Source organism: Ctenocephalides felis, unplaced genomic scaffold, assembly GCF_003426905.1.
Source record: "Ctenocephalides felis isolate EL2017-DRISC unplaced genomic scaffold, ASM342690v1 CF-g0.4_SCAFFOLD_01886, whole genome shotgun sequence".
Lineage (NCBI taxonomy): Eukaryota > Metazoa > Arthropoda > Insecta > Siphonaptera > Pulicidae > Ctenocephalides > Ctenocephalides felis.
In genome coordinates, this window is record NW_020538040.1 from 63,991,120 (window position 1) to 64,012,167 (window position 21,048).

At 28.4% G+C, this 21,048-nt stretch overlaps 4 protein-coding genes and 1 pseudogene across 5 annotated transcripts; 4 read left to right on the forward strand and 1 right to left on the reverse strand.

Annotated features, from left to right (window-relative positions):
- The first annotated feature begins 4,388 nt into the window (after window positions 1-4,388).
- Window positions 4,389-10,830, forward strand: LOC113375204 (pyruvate dehydrogenase phosphatase regulatory subunit, mitochondrial-like). The gene is given in 12 exon segments (XM_026615150.1): window positions 4,389-5,179; window positions 5,700-5,934; window positions 6,383-6,707; window positions 6,989-7,143; window positions 7,888-8,027; window positions 8,120-8,268; window positions 8,333-8,534; window positions 9,869-9,988; window positions 10,086-10,232; window positions 10,291-10,342; window positions 10,345-10,462; window positions 10,575-10,830. Coding segments are annotated over 12 exon segments (2,676 nt in total). The 5' UTR covers window positions 4,389-4,402.
- Window positions 10,831-12,930: 2,100 nt separating this feature from the next.
- LOC113375205 lies at window positions 12,931-13,785 on the forward strand. The gene is made up of 4 exons (XM_026615151.1): window positions 12,931-13,187; window positions 13,252-13,490; window positions 13,561-13,703; window positions 13,763-13,785. The coding sequence occupies exons 1-4, from the start codon at window positions 13,161-13,163 to the stop codon at window positions 13,783-13,785; spliced, it is 432 nt and encodes a 143-aa protein (XP_026470936.1). The 5' UTR covers window positions 12,931-13,160.
- A 200-nt stretch (window positions 13,786-13,985) lies between these two features.
- Window positions 13,986-15,630, forward strand: LOC113375206 (Fanconi anemia group A protein homolog). The gene is made up of 6 exons (XM_026615152.1): window positions 13,986-14,163; window positions 14,226-14,371; window positions 14,487-14,619; window positions 14,696-14,858; window positions 15,037-15,157; window positions 15,511-15,630. The coding sequence occupies exons 1-6, from the start codon at window positions 14,091-14,093 to the stop codon at window positions 15,628-15,630; spliced, it is 756 nt and encodes a 251-aa protein (XP_026470937.1). The 5' UTR covers window positions 13,986-14,090.
- A 79-nt stretch (window positions 15,631-15,709) lies between these two features.
- LOC113376772 (alpha-endosulfine-like) lies at window positions 15,710-16,584 on the reverse strand. Of its 2 annotated transcripts, none has more exons than XM_026616824.1 (3): window positions 16,471-16,584; window positions 16,271-16,402; window positions 15,710-15,999 (listed from the first exon to the last, which is right to left on the reverse strand). In XM_026616824.1, the coding sequence occupies exons 1-3, from the start codon at window positions 16,516-16,518 to the stop codon at window positions 15,823-15,825; spliced, it is 357 nt and encodes a 118-aa protein (XP_026472609.1). In that variant the 5' UTR covers window positions 16,519-16,584; the 3' UTR covers window positions 15,710-15,822. The 2 variants fall into 2 exon arrangements, with proteins under 2 accessions (XP_026472609.1, XP_026472608.1); XM_026616823.1 differs by having other exon boundaries at window positions 15,726-16,002.
- Window positions 16,585-17,164: 580 nt separating this feature from the next.
- On the forward strand, window positions 17,165-19,140 carry LOC113376773 (annotated as a pseudogene).
- The last annotated feature ends 1,908 nt before the right edge of the window (window positions 19,141-21,048 follow it).

Sequence of the window (21,048 nt, forward strand, 5' to 3'; positions counted from 1 at the left end):
TATATGAATTGCGGTTGCAGTTTTTCAACTTTTTGTATTATATATATTTATATATTACAAAAATTTGAATAATATTTTGGATCGCACATGAAAATTATGATTTCTAACGAAGCTTATTAAAATTTTCATGAATCTACTTTGCCAGGGAATACAAAACGAAAAATTATTTCAAATTTATTTTATGCACGGACATGCTAATGATTGTGCTAAACAACTAATGAATTATTTGCTGAAAATAATATAGTCCAACACATTTCACTAACTACGTTAGTTGTTTTTCAATATCCTTTACTGCAAAAAAGCTTTAAAAAAAGAGGACACTTTTTACATATTTTCAATCAAATCTTTAATATAAATATCATTGATAGCCAAATAGTAAATTGGAATGTTGAAAATTGGTTTATTGATTTGTTTTAGAAAGTGCGCATAAATGGCATATAAATCATTTAAATACGAAGGAGGGGCCGATTCTGTATATTAATGCATCTATAGCCTTTAACTGTGTTAATGCTCCAAACGATAGAACGCAACGGATTTATCCGAGGATGGCCGAATTTAATTTATATATAATAACAATAAATCTGTTTTATTGAGTTCCATTTAGAAACCGCTTCTAGTATTAAGTAGTAATTATTAATTTAAAGATTTTGAACTTTGAAATAGGACATTGTTAACAAGACATTGCGTTCAAATTTTGAGAGTTCGTGACACTTGAAAAATAAATTGATTCACTTGCAATTGAATATTGATTGATTGACAATATGATTTGGCAAAGATTTGTTTAGTTGATTTACTAATACTTATATATATATATATATATATATATATATATATATATATATATATATATATTATTAATGAATAAAGTGTTTAGATTATAACTTTCATATATGTTTTGAGTTACTGAAATTCAAATTGCGGAGGCAATCAAGATTATCCATTACAATTTTTGAGTTGAAGACGGGGGTGTAATGTTTACCAGTGAGTTTCAGACGCACGGATATAAAGCGCTTTCGGATTTTGTACAAAGTGCATTCGAGCCTGGAAATGTTAATGATATAAAAGCCTATAGGTAATGTATTACAAAAGTAATTTAGGTTAATAATTTTTTTATACATTTAAGTATATACAATTTTTGAATAATTCATATTTGATAATTGAAAGAATTCATAATTTTGAATAAAAATCGTTGGTTTCAATAATTGAAAGGTGAAAAGTGTTTTCTTTCAATTTTCAAAATATATAAAAAAAATTGTTTTGTTTTCAATAAGTTCCTGAAGAAGGGGCATCCAGTTATCTCCGAAACGAAATAAATACACTAAACATTATTAGAATATATATTCATACTTAACCATATTGAAATTTTTAACGTATGTGCAATATTAATATTTGATGGGTTTTGAAACATTTTACTTATTCATTATTGGGGCCTATTCGCGGGTTGATTATAATCAATTATTTTTAAATTTGATATTAATATTATTATTAGAGTTTTGAAACATTTTACTTATATTTATTATTCGATTTATTCTATTGAGCAAATCATACCATGAGAGCTAAAAAACTAGCTTTTCATTTTCAATTATAACACTCGTATTTCATGTTGAATTTTTTAAATTTTAATTTAATTTTTCATTATTTACAATATCCAAAATTGAGTCGTAAACTTCTCCTTATTGATATCGTAAGACCCGAATTGTATTTATCCTTGCTTTCCCGTCATATTCTGAGTATCAGATTTCAATTGTGATTGTGATCATTTTTTAACGTATTTTAGAAATATTGTTCAAAAATCAGTAAAAAACGCAAAAAATTAATATTTCTTGAACTATATTGAAAAACTAATTATGTTTGATATGGTTTATTTCTGCATAGTTAATAATTATTAAATTTAGAGTATGGACATCACTAGATAGAAAAAAAATAAGATTTTTATTTCAAAGTAAATTTTGCTTTCATTTTTTATATTTGTTCCATTTCCATAACCGTAACCACGCATGTCTTCAACATTCAAAGTTCATCAGATGAGAAACAATTGCAAGAAAAATAAAAGTTACAATTCAATTTCTCGGAATAAACATGCCACCATGCCACTTTCTAAGCACTCACTCCCCATTTTTCATTTCCCTACTATAATTTGTTTATTTTTTTAACAAGTTCCGTTTCAACAAAATCAGCTCGCAATTTTTCGTCATAATGCCCAATAATTAATCTACTCTTTCGCAGGTTTGCGCTTACGGGATTGAACACTAGATCTTCTTTTTCGATTCCACGGTAACTTCAAATTGAAAAGACAAAATTGAATAAGTAGATTAAGCAAAAAAACAGAGCAGTTATTTACTAATTAATTAATTGTCTACTGATATCACATGGCAAAATAAATATGCTTTTTTTGTCTACCTCCCTTATTAAGTTAGATTGTTTATTATAATTTATTAAGTATTCTAGGTTTTATATAAATAATAAAAAATAATAATATATCATAAATTTAATTTTCAAAACTCGTTTTGGCGCCCCCTAAGGCGTGCGCCCGCATTTTTTGCATGCATCGTATGCAAGGCAGGACGACCCTGTATATATATATATATATACATATATATATATATATATATATGATTTAGTAGTTAATTTTGATGTTGAAAAAAAAAAACAAGTTAATGTATATGCGCTAGCTACTGATGTAAGACCATATTTATATCCACTGATGATGACAAAAATACTATGAAACGTTTGGAAAAATTAAAGATTAACTTCTAAATCTTTGCCTTTTATTTGATGTATGCCCTTGAAGAACTTACCTTGAAGAACGAAAGCGAGTTTTCGGAAATTAAATTTATAATATAATATTTTATTTTTTATATAAAATCTAAAATTATTTATATAAAATCTAGAATACTTAATAAATTATAACAAACAATCTAACTTAATTAGGGATACGGAGACACAAAAAGCATTTATTCACATTTATTTTGCAATGTGATATCAGTAGAAATAATTAACCGATTAATAACTCTGCAAATTAGTAAATAACAGCTCTGTCATTGCTTAATCTACTTATTCATTTTTTTCTTTCTTTAAAGTTATCGTGGAATCGAAAAAGAAATTATCTACTGTTCAATCCCATAAGCTCAAACCTGCGAAAGATTAAATTAATTATTGGGCATTATTGACGAAAAATTGCGAGATGATTTAGTTGAAACGGAACTTTTTGAAAAATGTAAACAAATTATAATCGGGAAAATAAAAAATGGGCAGTCACTGCTTAAAAATGGCATGTTTATTCGGAGAAATTGAATTGTAACTTTTGCTTTTGTTGCAAATGTTTTGCTTCTGATGAATTTTGAATGTTGAAGACATGCGTGGTTAGGGTTTCCGTAATCGAACAAATATGAAAAATGGAAGCAAGATTTACTTTGGAACGAAAATCTTAAAGCTTTTTTATATCTAGCGGTGTTCATACTCTAAATTTAATAATTATTAACTATGCAGAAATAACACATATCAAATATAATAAGTTTTTGTTTCAATATATTTCAAGAAATGTGTATTTTTTTTGCATTTTTTACTGATTTTTGGACGGTACTTTCAAAATACGTTAAAATTTAACTTTAAAACAACAAACTGATACTCTGAATATGACGGGAAAGCAAGGATAAATACAATTCGGCTCTTATACTATCAATAAGGAGAAGTTTACGACGCAATTTTGGATATTGTAAATGATGAAAAATTAAATTAAACTAAAATTTAAAAAATTCAATATGAAATACGATCGTATTTCATTTCACTCGAGTGTTATGATTGAAAATGAAAAGCTAGTTTTTTTGGCACTCTTGCCATGATTTGCTCAATAGAATAAATCGCATAATATATAAGTAAAATATTTAATTATAATCAACTCGCAAATCGCCTCGATTTTCTAAATAAATTTAAAATTAATATATTTTATACGCTTTTAGATTATATCTAATTTTTTGTGTACCTACTAAATCCAGAATAATTAAAAAATTTTTTTTTTTAATTCTTTATATAATTTTAATGATAAATTGTTAAAACAGTTAATATTAATAAGGGGGGGGGGCGCTAGAAAAAAAGTTGCATGCGGCGCTAAGGACCCCAGGACCGGCCCTGTATATATATATATATATATATATATTATATATATACATATATACATATATATATATATATATATATATATCCTAAATTTTATGAGTATATATAACAAATATATGCGATGAATGCATACATGCTAAATATGAAAAATGTCACATTCTTACCGAAAGAAAGAAGGAAGAAAAAGGTTATGTTTATTTTGGGTTGTCATAAGTATTCAAAAATGAAGAATGCAGACAAATAGTAACTTGATCCTGTAGATTTAACTTTTTTTTATAGGCAATTTATGAAGATGTTTTCCACAAATTATGCAAAATGTGCGCAAAGAAAATCAAACATAATTTCTTTAATTCAATGCAATTTATTAGGTTATATTAAAGGTTATCAAAATTATTCAAAGTGTTCCAATTCTGATAATTTACCAAGTCAGGCCCAAGTCGTGATAGCAGGAGCTGGGGTAGTTGCAAACTCCATAGCGTACCACTTGGTTTGCAATGGTTGGCAAGATGTTTTAGTTTTGGAACAGGAAGAAATAGGCAGTGGAACATCTCATTTTGGATCAGGCACGTTAGGATTACTTAAGCCAACTGCCATGCGAAATATTATAAAATACAGTATCGATTTGTATCAAAAAATGCAGAAAATGGGCTATGAAATAGGGCTTCAACAATGCGGTAGCATAGCTCTTGCACAAACTAAAGATCGCCTTATTGCATTGCAAAGGAGAATGGCCTATAATTTACCTACAGGTCTTCGATGCGAATTAATTGATAAAACACAAATAAATAATTTGCACCCTTATCTCCACACAGAAGATATAGAAGGTGCTGTATGGATTCCAGACGATGCTGTAGCAGATTCTCAAGCAATTTGTAAGGCATTGGCTGATATGGCTATTAAAGGTGGTGCAAATTATAAAGAGTATTGTAAGGTTCTAGAAGTTTTAACTGCTAATAATGCTATTAGCGCAGTCAATACTGATAAAGGCACAGTGCAATGCGAGTTTTTTATTAATTGTGCAGGCATGTGGGCGAGAGATTTAGGCCTAAAATGCAATCCACCAGTAATCTTTTTTTAATATCAAAGGCTGTTTGCACTATTATTAAATAAAAATGTTAAATTACAAATTTGCTATTAAATATTACTCTATCTGGATTTGTATTGAGATATAATGTTTCATGAAACGATGTTTAAAATTATTTATATTTTTGGATTAAGGATTTTTTACTATCTAAACATGCTAAAATAATTTTACCAATGCTATAATTAATTAATCCAAAACTATTATACTTCGGTAACATAAAAGAAAAGTTTTATCAATGGATAGAATATATTTTATACCTGTTCAGATTGTGCATCTAATAGTTTTTTACATCCATTTATGTAAGATATTATTTTTTATTTACTGGATATATTTTTGAAAGACAGTATAAAAAGTTATTTACGTTCTGAAAATTTTGTTTGAAGTTTTAGAAGATAAACATTTTAAATTATTACTTATAAATTATGATGCAATCAGCCTACAATTTCTATAAATATCCGATGAATGTTTCTAAAAATTCTCATACCTTATTTAAAATCAGGTTCGTATACCGGCATATCCTGCTGAACATTTTTATGCCACAACTGGCCCATTAGGTTTCACTAGTGAAACATATTTGCCCTGCGTAAGAGATTATGATAGCCATTCCTATGCTAGGGAGTACAATGGCGGCTTGATGATAGGCTGGTTTGAGCAGGATGCTAAGCCAGCATTTGCAGATAAATCAGTCCCTGAAAAGTGGAAAGACCATGTTGTGCAGGACTTCAAGCATTTTAGTAAGAGCACAAAAAGACAAAAACAATTGATAAAATATATTCAGATTGCAAGTTACATGTGTATATGTACTATAATATGTAGTTGAATTGTTATTGAAATTATGAAAATAAGCACAGTTTCTCATAGTACAGTTTTCGTTGTTTGGTAATTTGTAAATTCTTTAATAATTTAGATTTTATCCATGAATGAAGTATATATACAGTGTATATATACAGTAGAATCTCGTTAATACTATTTTTTGCATAACAAGTCACTTCCTATATATTTGCATATTTATGCTGTGAGCAATAATTATTGTTCAATGTTAAATTATTGCAAATATAATATATAGTTATCAGAGCATTATAATGATGAAATTGATACTTCTTAGTGTATACTTTTTAATAATTATTTAATCACTTTATGTAATATTTAAATATCCAACGTAATGTTTTATAACTGTTTCAGAACCGCTATGGGAACGAGCTGTTCGTCGATTTCCGATTCTACGAGATTCTTCAACTCTTCCCATTTTAACCAATTCTCCAGACAACTTCACTCCTGATGGAAGATGGATTTTGGGCGAAACAGCGGAAGTAAAAAATTATTTTGTAGCATGTGGTCTTAATGGAAATTCTCTCCAAGGTGCTGGTGGTATTGGTAAAGCTGTTGCCGAATGGCTAATAGAAGGTCATCCAACACAAGAGTTGTTAACATTTAACGTTCAAAGATTCCTCGATTTGCATAATAATCGCCAGTACTTACAAAAGCGAACCAGAGAAGTAGTGGGAAGGTAAATTACAGCAATATTTATTAGATACATTAGTATATATTAAAATTTGGACAAAGACATGAGTTTTCAACATATTTAAATTATAACTTGAAAATCAACAATATAATATCAATTACTTAAAATATATAAATGAATTATAATAAATTCTTTCTCAACAATTTTGAAAATCTGAAACGGAAAAAAAAACTAGTCTCACAAACCTGATTGAATGAGAGATAGTTGATCCACATGTTACGGTTCAGCATCCTTTCAAAGAAATAACACTTAATTTTTTTTTTTAGGCATTACTCAATATTATATCCACATCAGTGTGAATACAAATATGCAAGAAAGCTTAGATGTTCCCCTTTATACAGTGTATTAGAGAAAAGAGGTGCGGTTTTCGGAATCAAAATGGCTTATGAAAGGGCATTGTACTTTGATCCAAATTATAAACGCAAGTATTAAATTATTGTTTTTAACACACTATAAATGGGGTGGGTAAAAATACCTATTTTGGGGACTGGTATAAACGGGCCACGTGTTTTTAGCATTTATTATTAAGTTTATAATCTGTCTACATATGATATTGAAAGTGTTAGTAATTTTTGTTTCGATTTAAATGATTTAGTTTTTCGATGTGTATCTTAATGTTTTAGTATTTTGTATATTTAGGATTTTGATAATTAGCAATATGTGAATTTTGTAAAGTTTTTTACATTTCTTTAAATACCTTGAAAATTTTGTTGCGGCCACTTTGTTTTATATACATCCGTAAAAAACAGATAAAATTTGCTAAAATCTCATAAAATTATTTACAATGGTATATTAAAATTTTAAATAAAACGAAATGAAAAGTATAGGTAAATTTGTACTTTTATATTTTGATTGTATTGTACAAATTTCTTATTCATTTTGTGTTGCATATACCTTCCCAAATAAACTTTTTTTTTATAATTTAAATTCCTTTACTTTTTATTCCAATCAAAGATGTATAATTTAAATTTAAAGGAATTTATGTTTGAGGAAATTTTTGTTCGAAGCCAAGCATTTACTTCCCTAAAACGTGCATTTATTTCCAAATTTTAATGAATAGTTTTTATGCCAAGTACATTATTATATAATAATAATAAATTAATTTATTCTTGCAAAGTAAATATGATAAACCATCAATTATTTTCATAACATAAAATTTTTGTAGGTGGAGATCCACTACCGCAGATGCCACCCGGAAGCTTTTACAAACCTAAATTTTTTGATTTTATGAGAGAAGAGTATCTCGCCTGTAGAGAAGGTGTTGGTATAATAGATATGTCATCATTTTCAAAAATAACTATAAAGGTATTGATTAATTTCTTTTACACTTCAATTTTTGTTCAATAGCAAATTATAGAATTGCACTAATTTTAATATTGTTGATTATTTCATTGCAGTCAAATACAAATGCAGTGGTTGAATATTTAGAAAAAATGTGCTCTAATGATATAAATATACCAGTAGGATCAATTGTGCATACGGGAATGCAAAATGAGCAAGGTGGCTATGAAAATGATTGTATATTGGTTCGGCAAAGTGACGACTGGTATCTCTTAACTTTTATTTATTGTAGCTCAAATAAAACTCTTCTTTAATTTATCGATTTTTAGTTTTTTCATGGTTTCACCTTCAAGTCAACAAACTAGGATATATGGCTGGATGAACCGACATTTGCCTAGTGACCATTCAGTTTGCCTAAATGACGTTACTTCAATGTATACTGTAATTAATGTTGTAGGACCAAAAGCAACTCAGCTCTTAAGTGAACTTTCCAATTCAAATATAAATTTGGCGCCTTTCACATACAAGAAGGTAATATAGCATATATATTTTTTTGTATGAACATAATAAGACGTTTTTGAAATGTTTACAGGAATTATATTTATATTGCTCATTAAAAATAATGAACAATAAAATATTTTTTCTACATGTTATTGCTAATATTATCAACCTTTCGAATTCGCAAAGGTAGTTAATTTATATAAGCAATTTTTGATTAATTTATGTCATTATTTTCTGTGATCAATTAAGTATGTGGCGATTATTCTTTATAAACTTTAGCGTTATGATTATAAGACAAACTCGCCGGATTCGTTTAAATTTTACTGAAATTCTAAACGATAGTGGAAAGAAAGTTTAAATACATTTTATCTAGATGTTAAACATTTTAAATAATTTTCCGGAAACTCGCAGAACTGAATACTGCATACATTTTTTTTAATATAAATTTGCATATAGATAGATAGGTAACTTTTATCATCGCATAATAAAGTATAGTCATCTAATAACATAGTTAACTAGTTGAAAGTGGCATTTTGCCTTTTGGAAATTTGCATGAACTTTTCAAAATGTGTAATAATTGACTTAATCAACCGAAATTGATATTATTTAATGATTTAAACTAATGGTAATATTTTTTACACAACTAGAGAAGTTTTGTAGACTTATTTTTCTGCTGATTCCAAAAGAATGGCTTTTAAATCTGTGGAATTCAAATTCTGACTCATCACACATCTCAATCACATCACAAAAGCGACTTTTAACACGAATTTTTATTCTTTGTCAAACATTGATGAATTTTTAAAATTAACTACTTGCCTTAGGGTCGTAACATTTTTATATGTTGCCCTAGGGTCGTAACATTTTTATGTTTTTTAGGACCATGATGTCTATCAACATAAAAAATCTCATTGAAAAAAAATTTCAAGAGTTAATTACGAAGAAACGCACGATTCCCGAATAATATCTTTTTTGAATAATGAATTTTTGAAATTGATTTAGAATTTTCGGCTAAAACATGGAGAAAATCATTTCACTTTTCTCTTAATTACTAAGAACCAGCTCGGCCGACCGTAGCACAAAATTGAGAAATGGAATTCTTCTCCGAGATACATCAAATGGCTTTTAAATTTTTGAAATCGGCTATGGACAGACTGGGTTTATGGAGTGATTTTTTCAAAAACCTACAATACAGAGTGTTAGAGATTTTATTTTACTTCAGATTTTTCTATTTTGTTTTTTTCTTTTTCTTTGAACCATTATTTTTTCACTCGACAATGGTGCTACAATCAAAGTTGTCTTTAAAAAAAAAAGGTAATTCTAACAATACTCTGAATTAATTTAATAAATATTTTCTATATTCTCAGGTTAATGTAGGGTATGCATCAGATGTTATGGTAATGTCCTTCACACATACAGGTGAACCTGGATTTTGTCTGTATGTGCCATCAGAATATGCTTTGCATATTTATGACAGACTTATGAGCGTTAGTATTTCATTCACTTAAACAATTCACATGCTTTCAAATGCATTCCAACTTAAGCACCACATTACATATATTTTGCATACTTATTTCTGTATAGGTTGGTCGCGATTATGGCGCAAGGGATGTAGGAACTTTAACACAAAGATTTATGAGAATTGAAAAGTTTATACCTTTTTGGGCAGAGGAATTGACCAGTTTCACTACTCCGTATGAAGCAGGAAATGGTTATAGCGTCAAACTAGATGTAAGCAATTGGGATGGTTGGTTTTAAAATGTCCATGGTGACATTTTCTGATTTTTAGAAAGAATATTTTATTGGAAAATCTGCTTTGTTAAGACAAAAGGAACAAGGATGTACAAACGTTTAGTGATGTTTCAACTTCAAGACATAGACTGTGATAAAGATATATGGCCTTGGGGCGGCGAGCCCATTTATAGAAACAATGAATATATGGGAACAGTTACTTCTGCAGGGTGAGTGATTAATAGTTTCAGAACATATATGTAAGAAAGGGCAAGCAATGATTGTGGTATGTGGCTCTAAAACAAAATTTTATTATTTTCACAATAACTTACTAAATTACAGATATGGCTTCACAACAAATAAGCTGATTTGCCTAGGATATTTACAGAAATACAAACCAAATACCCCAGCCATATTGAATGATAAATTTATTCTGGACAAAGAAGCAAAATATGAAATTGATATTGCTGGAAAAAGATTTACAGCAAGAGCACATTTACATGCGCCTTTGTTCCCAAATCAAAATTTAGGATCATATTCAAGATATAGGCCTACAGTTGCTATTTCAAAAACAATATCTGCCCAGAGAACTGAATAATATTATAAAAATGTGATAGAATAACTAGAATATTCAATGAGATAAAAAATTAATTTCTATCAGAGATCACTTTCTACATTTAAATAAAATTAAATTATTTTAAAAATATATATCTTTTCATTATTATCATCATATTGATGTTAATGGTTTAAAATATGATGAAAAATATTATTTTTAATTATTTGTGTTTTTAAAGTTCTATTTACTGCAAAAAGTATCAAAATATTACTACCATTGAATTGAAAATTAAGATATCATTAGATATCAGTGATAATAGCTCAATTTCAATAATAATATGTAGCATTCATAGTACTTTGCAGTTACTGTAATAGCTACATATGTTAACATTAAAAAAATGCTAATTATATATTACCTATGGGTTATTGCCAATAATTAAAGGTGAGCAATTAGTTGCAAAGAAATCAGTCACTATTTTAAACAAATTTACAATAATTATGTTCTACTTTAAGTGCATATGGGGAATATAGATCAAACAAACAAATGTTGATATTCTAATAATGGATAATATAAAACTAATTTTCTAATATGAAAACAAAACAAAGAAATAATATAGGTAAATCTAGTACAACTTACCATTTACACTGCACAATCAACTATACTGCATTACAACCACACAACCAAAATATACAATTGAAAAAAAAAAAATAAAAAAAAATAATAATAATATGTTGGGCACCGCGTTGATGAACAGAAAGAGCTGTTGGCGCGCTATATGCAAATCGGTGTTGTTGCTCTGGACCTTCCGGAGTTCCTGAAACTTACTTGCTGAAAATACTTGAGATTGAATTATTTTATACTTCGGGTCTTGAATTATATTTTACTTCGGGTCTTGAATTATTTTATACTCCGGGTCTTGAATTATTTTATACTTCGGGTCTTGAATTATTTTATACTTCGGGTCTTGAATTATTCAATATTTTGAGTCTTCGGTTTTCTGATCATCAACTACGTCCACTTTTGGCAAGGCTATCCTCGGAGGCAAAGTTTTCCACGATGTACTTCCTAGTTTGAAGTAGCACCCTTATATTTTTTGTCACTCTTGGCAATTATTTTTCAAACGCCGTTCTTCCAAGCTCACAAAAAAAAATTTGAATGTTTACTTCATCAGTCAAACACCGCTGTCACCAAATAATATGTTGGGGCACCGCGTTGATGAACAGAAAGAGCTGTTGGCGCCGCTATATGCAAATCGGTGTTGTTGCTCTGGACCTTCCGGAGTTCCTGAAACTTACTTGCTGAAAATACTTGAGATTGATAAATGAAAATACTATTTCAAAAACTTCACTTTATTTCACTTTAAGTACAAGGAACTCGAAGGTATTGGAAGAGAAGTGTTTGCCCGGCGACCGACAGATTAAGACTGATTTATTTCATAATTATTAAAACTAAAATCCTTTGAAACGTAGTGGGGATTTGTCTCGAATATTCTATGCAACGAAAAGGACAAAGTAATGAATTTAGCTGATTAAACAAAATGTTATTCATGCGAACTTGGTGAGAATTGTTAACTAGGCGGAATGTCGATAATATGATCTTGCTGAGATTTGTCGATGTAAATTCATGATTTCGTGAGAGAATGTGTAATGTCAGCTACTACGCAATAGTCTGAGAAAAGTTAATATGAACCGTTAATATCAGCTAAAGCTCAAGGGTTCTAAGATTTCAGTCTGGACTTGTTAGAAATCTAATATTATGACAGTGGTTAGCAACTTATAATATCAGGGTGTACAACAAATTATATACTTTCGAGGGTAAAAGCTCTTCTTTATATATGGCTAAAAGTACAACTACAGGCCATTTGAAACACATTTTTCAAATTTTACCCTATAAAACGATTTTACACAAAACCACAATATAATTTTTATTGGTTGGTACCTGTGTATAAATACTTTGGAAGGACAATATAATAATAGACAATTTATAGAATTGAGGTTAATTATGTTTGTGTCAAAAATATGCAAATACAAAATCTATTACAATTCTCATTTATACGAATATATTATGGTATTTTATTAATTTGCATTAGAAAATTAAGGCCCATGTATAAATTTTGGCGTCGCCCTCAAAAATTCTTTACTACTTAATCATCTGTTCACTGCTAAGCGTTACTTTAACGGTTGTGTTTCAATTTTCGATCTTGATTTAATTTGTAATAAATAAATTCTTGGTTACGTACGTAGTTTGAAAACATTTTTTTTTGAAGTAATAAGAATGAGTCACGCCTATTAAATTATAGATTATTTGTAAAGACGGTTTTAACAGAATGAACTGAAAATTTAGTTTATCAGTTATTTTCAATAGAATAGATAATGGAAAACGTTCCTGAAATATTTTCTGTGAGTATGTTTGTTAGAATTCACATGTATACATATCTTGTAATACTGAATTACATTTTTATAGGTTTTTAAACAAATTGTTGAGGAAGAAATAAGTAACAAAAATCACCTTTTATTATCACCCAGAAATCGATTCAGAACTAAAATGTTACTTGAAAATCTTGTCAGTAATATTTCATCGAACTACATTGATGAGAATGAATTTATTAAGTTGGTTGTGAATATGAAATTGCCTATGCCTTTAGAAAGTCTTTGGTATTTGCAGGTGCACCATCTATTTTATTTAGGCTCATATGTTTATTTGTAAGAATTTTCACATTTCTTGTATTTAGAAATATAAATTATTGCTATAAATATTTAATTGTTTATGTAGCCATCCAGATCAGGCTAAAAAACTGCCAGAACTTTTAGTGCAATTAGCATGTTTAACCAATGACAAAAATTTGGGAGTTCAGCGAGAGGATTGTGCTCATATTAAACAAATCTACACAGACTTTTTTATAGAACTTTTAATTTGCATTAAGGTAAACTTTTTATATTAAGTATATTCTATTCCATTAATTTTTCAAATGTAGTAAATTGTTTGATGTTGAATTGAGTAATAACTATTATTAAATACCATTAAATACTCATTGAATTGCCAAGAAGAGCTTGAACACTAATAATTGAAATGTATTATCTTGAAATGTTAATGAATGAATTATTAGGCTTTAATAATGCCTGAAATAAGGGAGATAAAAAACCGGATTTACAAATAAATCACATTGAGTAGTCTTAAAATCTTAAATTTTATTTTAACTCAATACAGGACCTCAAATAGGAAATATAAGTCCAAGTTTCCAAACAGCATGGTTAAAAACTAGTTCAATAATTTGGCAATCAATAAGGAGACGATTTTTATCTATGTTACTGAATCAAATTGAGGAATTTAATATAAATTATTTAAAGGAACTAAGGGAAAGAAATGTTTTGACAGGTATGCAATATATTTAATTAGAATAAATTGCTATATTTCAATTATTAATATATTTTATTTAGATAGAGTAATTCAGGAAGTGTATATGGATCATTTACATACGATAGTAAAACACAAACCATATGTGAAAGTTCAAATGGCTATACAACACCAGAGTTCATGGATAAAAGCAAATCTTGACAAAAATATATTGAACATGTTTACAGAGGTATTGGGATGAGATTTGATGAATGTGTATGTGTGTATATATATATATATATATATATATATATATAAAATACTATATTTATGTGTTTTAAATGATAACATGATTCATTTTCTAGATTATACAATATATATCCAGTCCTTTGGATGAGTTAGTTATTATCATGAAGGAAGAGGAAATATCTTGGAAGTGGTGTCTTATAGCTGCATCAATATGTTTAGATATAGACCCTAATTCACAGAAATTAAAAAGTAAATGAACATAATAACATTGAAGTCTTTTTAATGACTTTTCAATTCTATCACTAATGTGCAATTTGGATTTTAGTTATAATAGATAATCTTATACATAGAGCTTTTGATAAAAGCGATGCTGATTACTTATTGATTTCATTTTTACTAGTGAGGCAAGCCTCATACGAAATCTATGCGGATTTGATAGCTATTCGACATGGTATGGTTTACTTTTCTTTTATATCAGTATATATTTGGTAATACACACATAGACAGTTTCAGTAGTCATTTTTCTTCACTAAAAATTTATTCTCATTATTAGATGGATGTCTAAAAACATTTTATGATATATCATTCACCTCTAATATATATATGTATATATATATATATATATATATACACACACACACACATGCACGAAACAAATTATTGTAGGTTTTCAATAAAGTTTGGAATAGATTCAATTGGCCCACCATCAAAAGATCATGCTTCATTTAAATTCCTTATTGGTTTCTTGTCGAGCATAATACCTTACGAGAGTGAAGAGATTTTAAAGGTAACAATTTATTCTTTTGAACAAATTCTATTCTATGAACCCTTTGCGCTTTGCCGACCCCTCTGAGGGTACAACAAGCATATCATTCGGCTGTCTACTTTGAGGAGACATGGCAATTTGTAAAACAACATGATTCAGTTTGCATAAAGATTTGAATAGAATAGCTTTTATTTTATTTGTAAATTATTAATAAGTGCGGCTAGCCACAACAATTTAAAAATGGAATGCGGCTTGTGATTTCAAAAAGATTACTAATTTTTGGAATACATCTATAAACAGATGTTGTCGGCTAAGCACGCATTGCATATTGTATGAGTGTATAGTTCATGGCTACTTTATATTTTATGTTTTAGATGCATTTGGAGAAAAGTTTTGCAGCACCTCCAGGAAGCATGTCGTTAATAAAAGAGTACAAGAGTTTAATTCAAACAAGATTATCCGATATCAATCAAGAAGCTTCACAACTTCATTAAATAAAGCAATTTCTGCAAAATTATGTTTATGGATAATTTAAAAAAAAAGTTGATATACAAATCATTAATAGGTTTTATATTTTTACACTTTAAAATATTATTAACAGCGTATTACATTCTTACATTCAAACTAATCCTTATGTTAAAAATACAATAAACAACAAAAGTAAATTTGTCAACAATTTACTTTTATTATGATTGACTTATATTAAATTTTTGCTGTATAATAGATGTCTTGCGAACAGGTACGGTTTCAGGAGTAGGAATTGCATCACCTGTTGGAATCACCTTATTAGCCAGAGCTTGCTTTCCTGCTTGCCCCATTTTCTGTTTTGCCATTTGATAATCTCCAGAATCAAAAAATTTCTGCTGCTGTAATAAAGGAAAAGGTTTATAGATTGAAGAAATTTTATTTTGTTTTACTTCTCATTCATGCTATTACATGTTATTGAATGTGAAAACTTCCTTAATCTATTATGATACTAATTATAATAATAATAAACTATGACAAGCCAGTGACATCAGAATTAAATAATTTTGATTCAAGAACATCTAAGAAAAGAAATATTTGGGTATTCATTGTCTTATAGTCTATTGTGCAAGATTTTGATCAGTATAATTATTGTGAAATGTTATTTACCCCTTTAGCTAATCTTTTTTGTAGAAAAGCACTGTGTCCACCTGGGCCACCACGTCCGAGACCTCCTAAACCAGCTGGAAACTTAGCTTTCAATTTTTCTTCTTCAAGCTTTTCCAAATCATGTGAAGACAACTAAATTTACAAATTCTATTAATATATGATAATGCTAAATCTTTCATGGGTAGAATATCAATAAATACCTCTTTTGTTTCTATGCATGGTTCGGATACAGCTGCAGAGTCACTCATTTCGTTTTTGTAGTAGAATAAAAGAATGAAGAAGTACGTGTGACTACAATTAGCACGATCTTTGATTGTATAAAAATGAACGTAAACAACCGACGGCGATCGAAATATTTCGGTATATAACAAACAGCTCAGTACAGTGAGTATGCAATAGTATATTAATATGCTTAAGAAAACTTAATCGACATCAAACTTTACTAGTTTTTCAAAATTCCATAGAATTCAGCAATTAACTAAAACAACCGATCATACAGTACAATTTGCAGATATATATTTTGACAGCGACAGTTAATTCACCTGAAGTTCGCATGAAAGATTCATGGTAGGCAACAGGTTGCATTTTTGGTGTTAAACGCTCTCAAAACTAATAAAACAGAAGCAGCATTCCATAGATAAGTAAACATAAGCAACATTCAATATTTGTTTTTCAAATAGTTTCAAATTAGTTATCATAGACCTAATTTATATGCATAACCATCACATTATGATAACAATCTTTAAAATATTGAATTTCTTTTTTTAATTTATTTTAAAAGTTTAGCGCGCGCTTTTGCTTCATTTTGATTTGATTTACAAGAAAGAAATCAGTTCACGTACAATTAATGATATATAAATTTATTTTTTATGTACATTTAATATAGACACAGAATGTAAATTTTCAAATATTTGAGAGAAAAAGATTGAGCGGCGCTGTTATAGCGAGCAGAGGTGCGCTTGCATTTGTTTCACTCTTTACTTGCATTGGATGCGCAGTTGCGAAACATCGAAAGTAAATGTCAAATAATAGAGAATCGTGAATATAAAGCAAATATTAGAGCTCCGAAGTGCTCTTACTATATTTGTTATAGTCATATATATTTAAGTATATTGAAGGTGAGAATATTTGTTAAATTATAAAAATAAATTTGGCTCCATAAATGTTCTATTTTTAATACTATAATGTCATAAAAATCATATGACAAATATAAACAAATCTTTTCGAAACCATAGAATTGAACCGATGGCAAGCCCAGTTGTGCGAAAATCGAACAAGGACGAAGTAAATAAAGAAATTGTCAGTATGGATGAAGTAGCTAAAGATGCTAAAAATTTTATTGAACGCATTCTTGGGGATGTGAGCAAAACCTCAGCAACTAAACAATTAGTCATTGGTTCATTATCAGGATGGTAAATAACTACAATTTTTTTTTTATTTTGCCATTAAATTTCATATCATTTATATTCTATGTAAACATGAACAAATACACTTATGTATAGCAATATACAGTTTAGAAGCAAATACGCAGATATATTTTTGTTTATAATAGCAATACCAGAAAATTTAATTTGACATGATTTTAAGATATCTGTTAATTCACCATATAATAAATTATTCATATTAATGTTTTTTTATATAGTTGCTATATATTGTACATTTAGTAATTGTTAAATATCTTTTTATAATCTTGTAAAGTAATGTAACATTTTATTTTCAAATTATTGCTTCTTTAAATAATTTGATGGAAAAGAAAGGGATAATTTGTAATAATAATAATATAAGTTAAGGTAATAGTGTAGCTCTACGTATAAAACAATACAACAGTGTAGCTCTTAATGACAATTACACTGTTGTATTGTTCTATACATTGTTATTATCCAAATTATTTACTTATAATAAACATTGATTTATAACTAATAATAATACTAATAATGATTTATAACATTTTTAATTTCTATTGGTTCATGCCTTTGCAGAATATATGCATTTATTGAAATTAAAGATAAATCAATAAATTATTTTTTTTACATTATTTTAGGACAACTGGATTTGTTACTATGAGGATTGGTAAATTGGCTGCTCTTGCCGTTGGCGGTGGTATTTTAATATTACAAGTAGCTAACCACAAAGGGTACATTTCTATTGACTGGGATAAAGTAACTAAAAAGGCTGATAAGGTGACAGATAAAATTGAAGAGGCTGTTACTGGAGAAACTCCTAAATTAATGGATAAAGTGAGTATATTTTATAGTCAACAGAAATAATGTCGTCTTCAAGAACAACTTCCCACGTACTAATATTTTACAGGTCAGAATTTTTACAAGAGAGAATCCTTATATTGTAACTTCTTTTATTGGTGGTTTCTTCATTGGATTATCATGTTAACCATGCTATAGCATTGTAAACTTAAAAAAAATAAAGTAGTAGTTTTTTTTTATAAAATAAAACACATGGTTTTGTTTGTAGCAAATAATTGCTTACATTCATTATCATTTTAAAATTTCAGATTGAGAGATTTGTTGATAGGAAAATTGACAAAGCAGAGAATTGCTAAAGAAAAATCAAAGAAAAGCCAAAAATGGTATCACGGTCTTACAGGTGAAGAAGAATTTAAATTGCAAGAAATACATATTTTTATAGGAGCATTTGCAGCTGGTGCTGCTTTGGGTATTGCAGCTGCTTAGGAAAAGCACACATTTTGATGTAGTACTTGATTTATATCTTGACTTTTTAACTTGCTAATATATTCGAATTAGTTTCACATGTGCTTATATACTCAATACTAGGCTATCAATTAATGAAGGTTTTTTAATTTGAATGAATATTAGATTCCTGAAAATGCACAAAAAATGTAATTTGCGATTTTTATTTTCAATTGAAATGGCTTGTTGAATATATTTATTAAAATATTTATTATTCTGTCATATTGTAATATTTTAATTGTAATTATTATAGTGCTAATAAATACTTATGTTAAGGTATAATTTCTTTTATTTGATTAATCTACCAAATGATTTAGAGTTGTTTTTACAAAAAAAAAAAAAAAAATGTGAGAAACCCTATTTCTATATAAAATAATGCCACAAATATGTTTGCTAAACATTTAATTTAAAATAAAAATTATAGATTAGTATTTTATTTGGCAAATAAAAAAATTAAACAGATTCAAACACACACAGACATAATATGTATACATATTTATTATGCCTCACATGTGAAAGTTGTAACTATTGTTTTAAATTTTCGAAAACAAACTGGAAAAAATTGTAAAAAATGTTCAATTATTATTATCATTCATAAGATCATGATTTGTTTTTGCTCCAACCGTTATCATATATTATTTATATTGTTGTTGTATAGCAGCTTCTTCTTACTGTCTTTTAGAATTCATGCCATTGCATAAAACTGGAGTGTATGGCCTAAAGCAATGAAAGCGCCTGTGAGAGTCGCCTCATGAGAACTTGTCCGTGTCCGATGTCCGATGTCCGAAATGTAACGCAAATTACTAAAAACCAAATACCCGTTAAGTTCCTATGAATAGCTATTTTATTTTTGTTTGTAAAGAAATTAGAGTTGTAGGTTACGTGCTTGCTATTTCATTATGAACGTCATAGTTTGCGTTTTGCGCAATCTTTTGTTCATTTCTCACTTTGTCAACTCATCGTCTCGTTTCTGTGATTTTTTTAAAATTTTTTATACGATGTGCTTTTAGGCACGTTTTTAGAAAAAAATGCGATTATCTTAAGCCTAATTAAATAAAACTGTTATCTCAAAATTCTTCGCAAACAAGGTCATTGTCATAAATTGTAATAAGTGTTTAATCATGGGACAAGATAATTTGAATGATTTCAGTTCAGGTGATTGTCACTTGAAAGTTGAATGCGAACTGAAGAGGTGTGTAAATATTTCTTTTCAACATTCTGCGCTGATATTAATTACATAATTCACAGTCTTACATTAAAAGGTGATTTAACCACTTGCCATTTTTTGGTTATGGTGCCACATAATTAGTGTAAAATCGCATGTGTTGAGCGAGAAGATCAAAATACTTGGTGGTATATGCGTGAGTTAATAGATTGTACTGTATTCTTTATAAAAAGTTTCATTTCAGTAGTTGAAACTTCTAGTATGAAAACAACTCTGTCTTAATTTTTGCTTTGGCCATAGAATATATAATTATGTGCTACACAAAATTACTATTATATATTGTACAAAGTTTCAATTAAATTAATTTTTTTTACAATATATGTTGTGGATTTTTTTTTATTCTATGTGTTTATATAATGAGATCTGGATGCTTTAGACTTTCTATAAAAGATGATATAATAGTACATATTGATTTTAAATAAGTTTTTAAGCTAATATGTTCAACGATGTCTAGAAAATATTAGGTAATCGTTTCTTGATATAATTTGCTACTACATAATGATTATAGAACTTATATAACTTTGGTATGAACATTTTATAATGTTCAGTACTATTAGTCTTGCAATCCGAGTTAATTTTCCATTGCCTCTGCGCATTACAAATTGCATTAATATAATTTTTTCTACTTTTTGTATATTAATTTATTTACTACTGCAAACAGAAATCTAATTTTGCACATGTTTTCTAATTCGCAGACAAGCAGGAATTCCATGCGAGCACACATTTCTAATAAACCCAACTACAAAAATGAAGCAGGCTTTTACAACAATGCTCAAACTCTTTACGGGACCGAAACATCTTAGTTGATCTTCTCGCAATATCATTGGGCTGTGCGGCATGGATCGGTG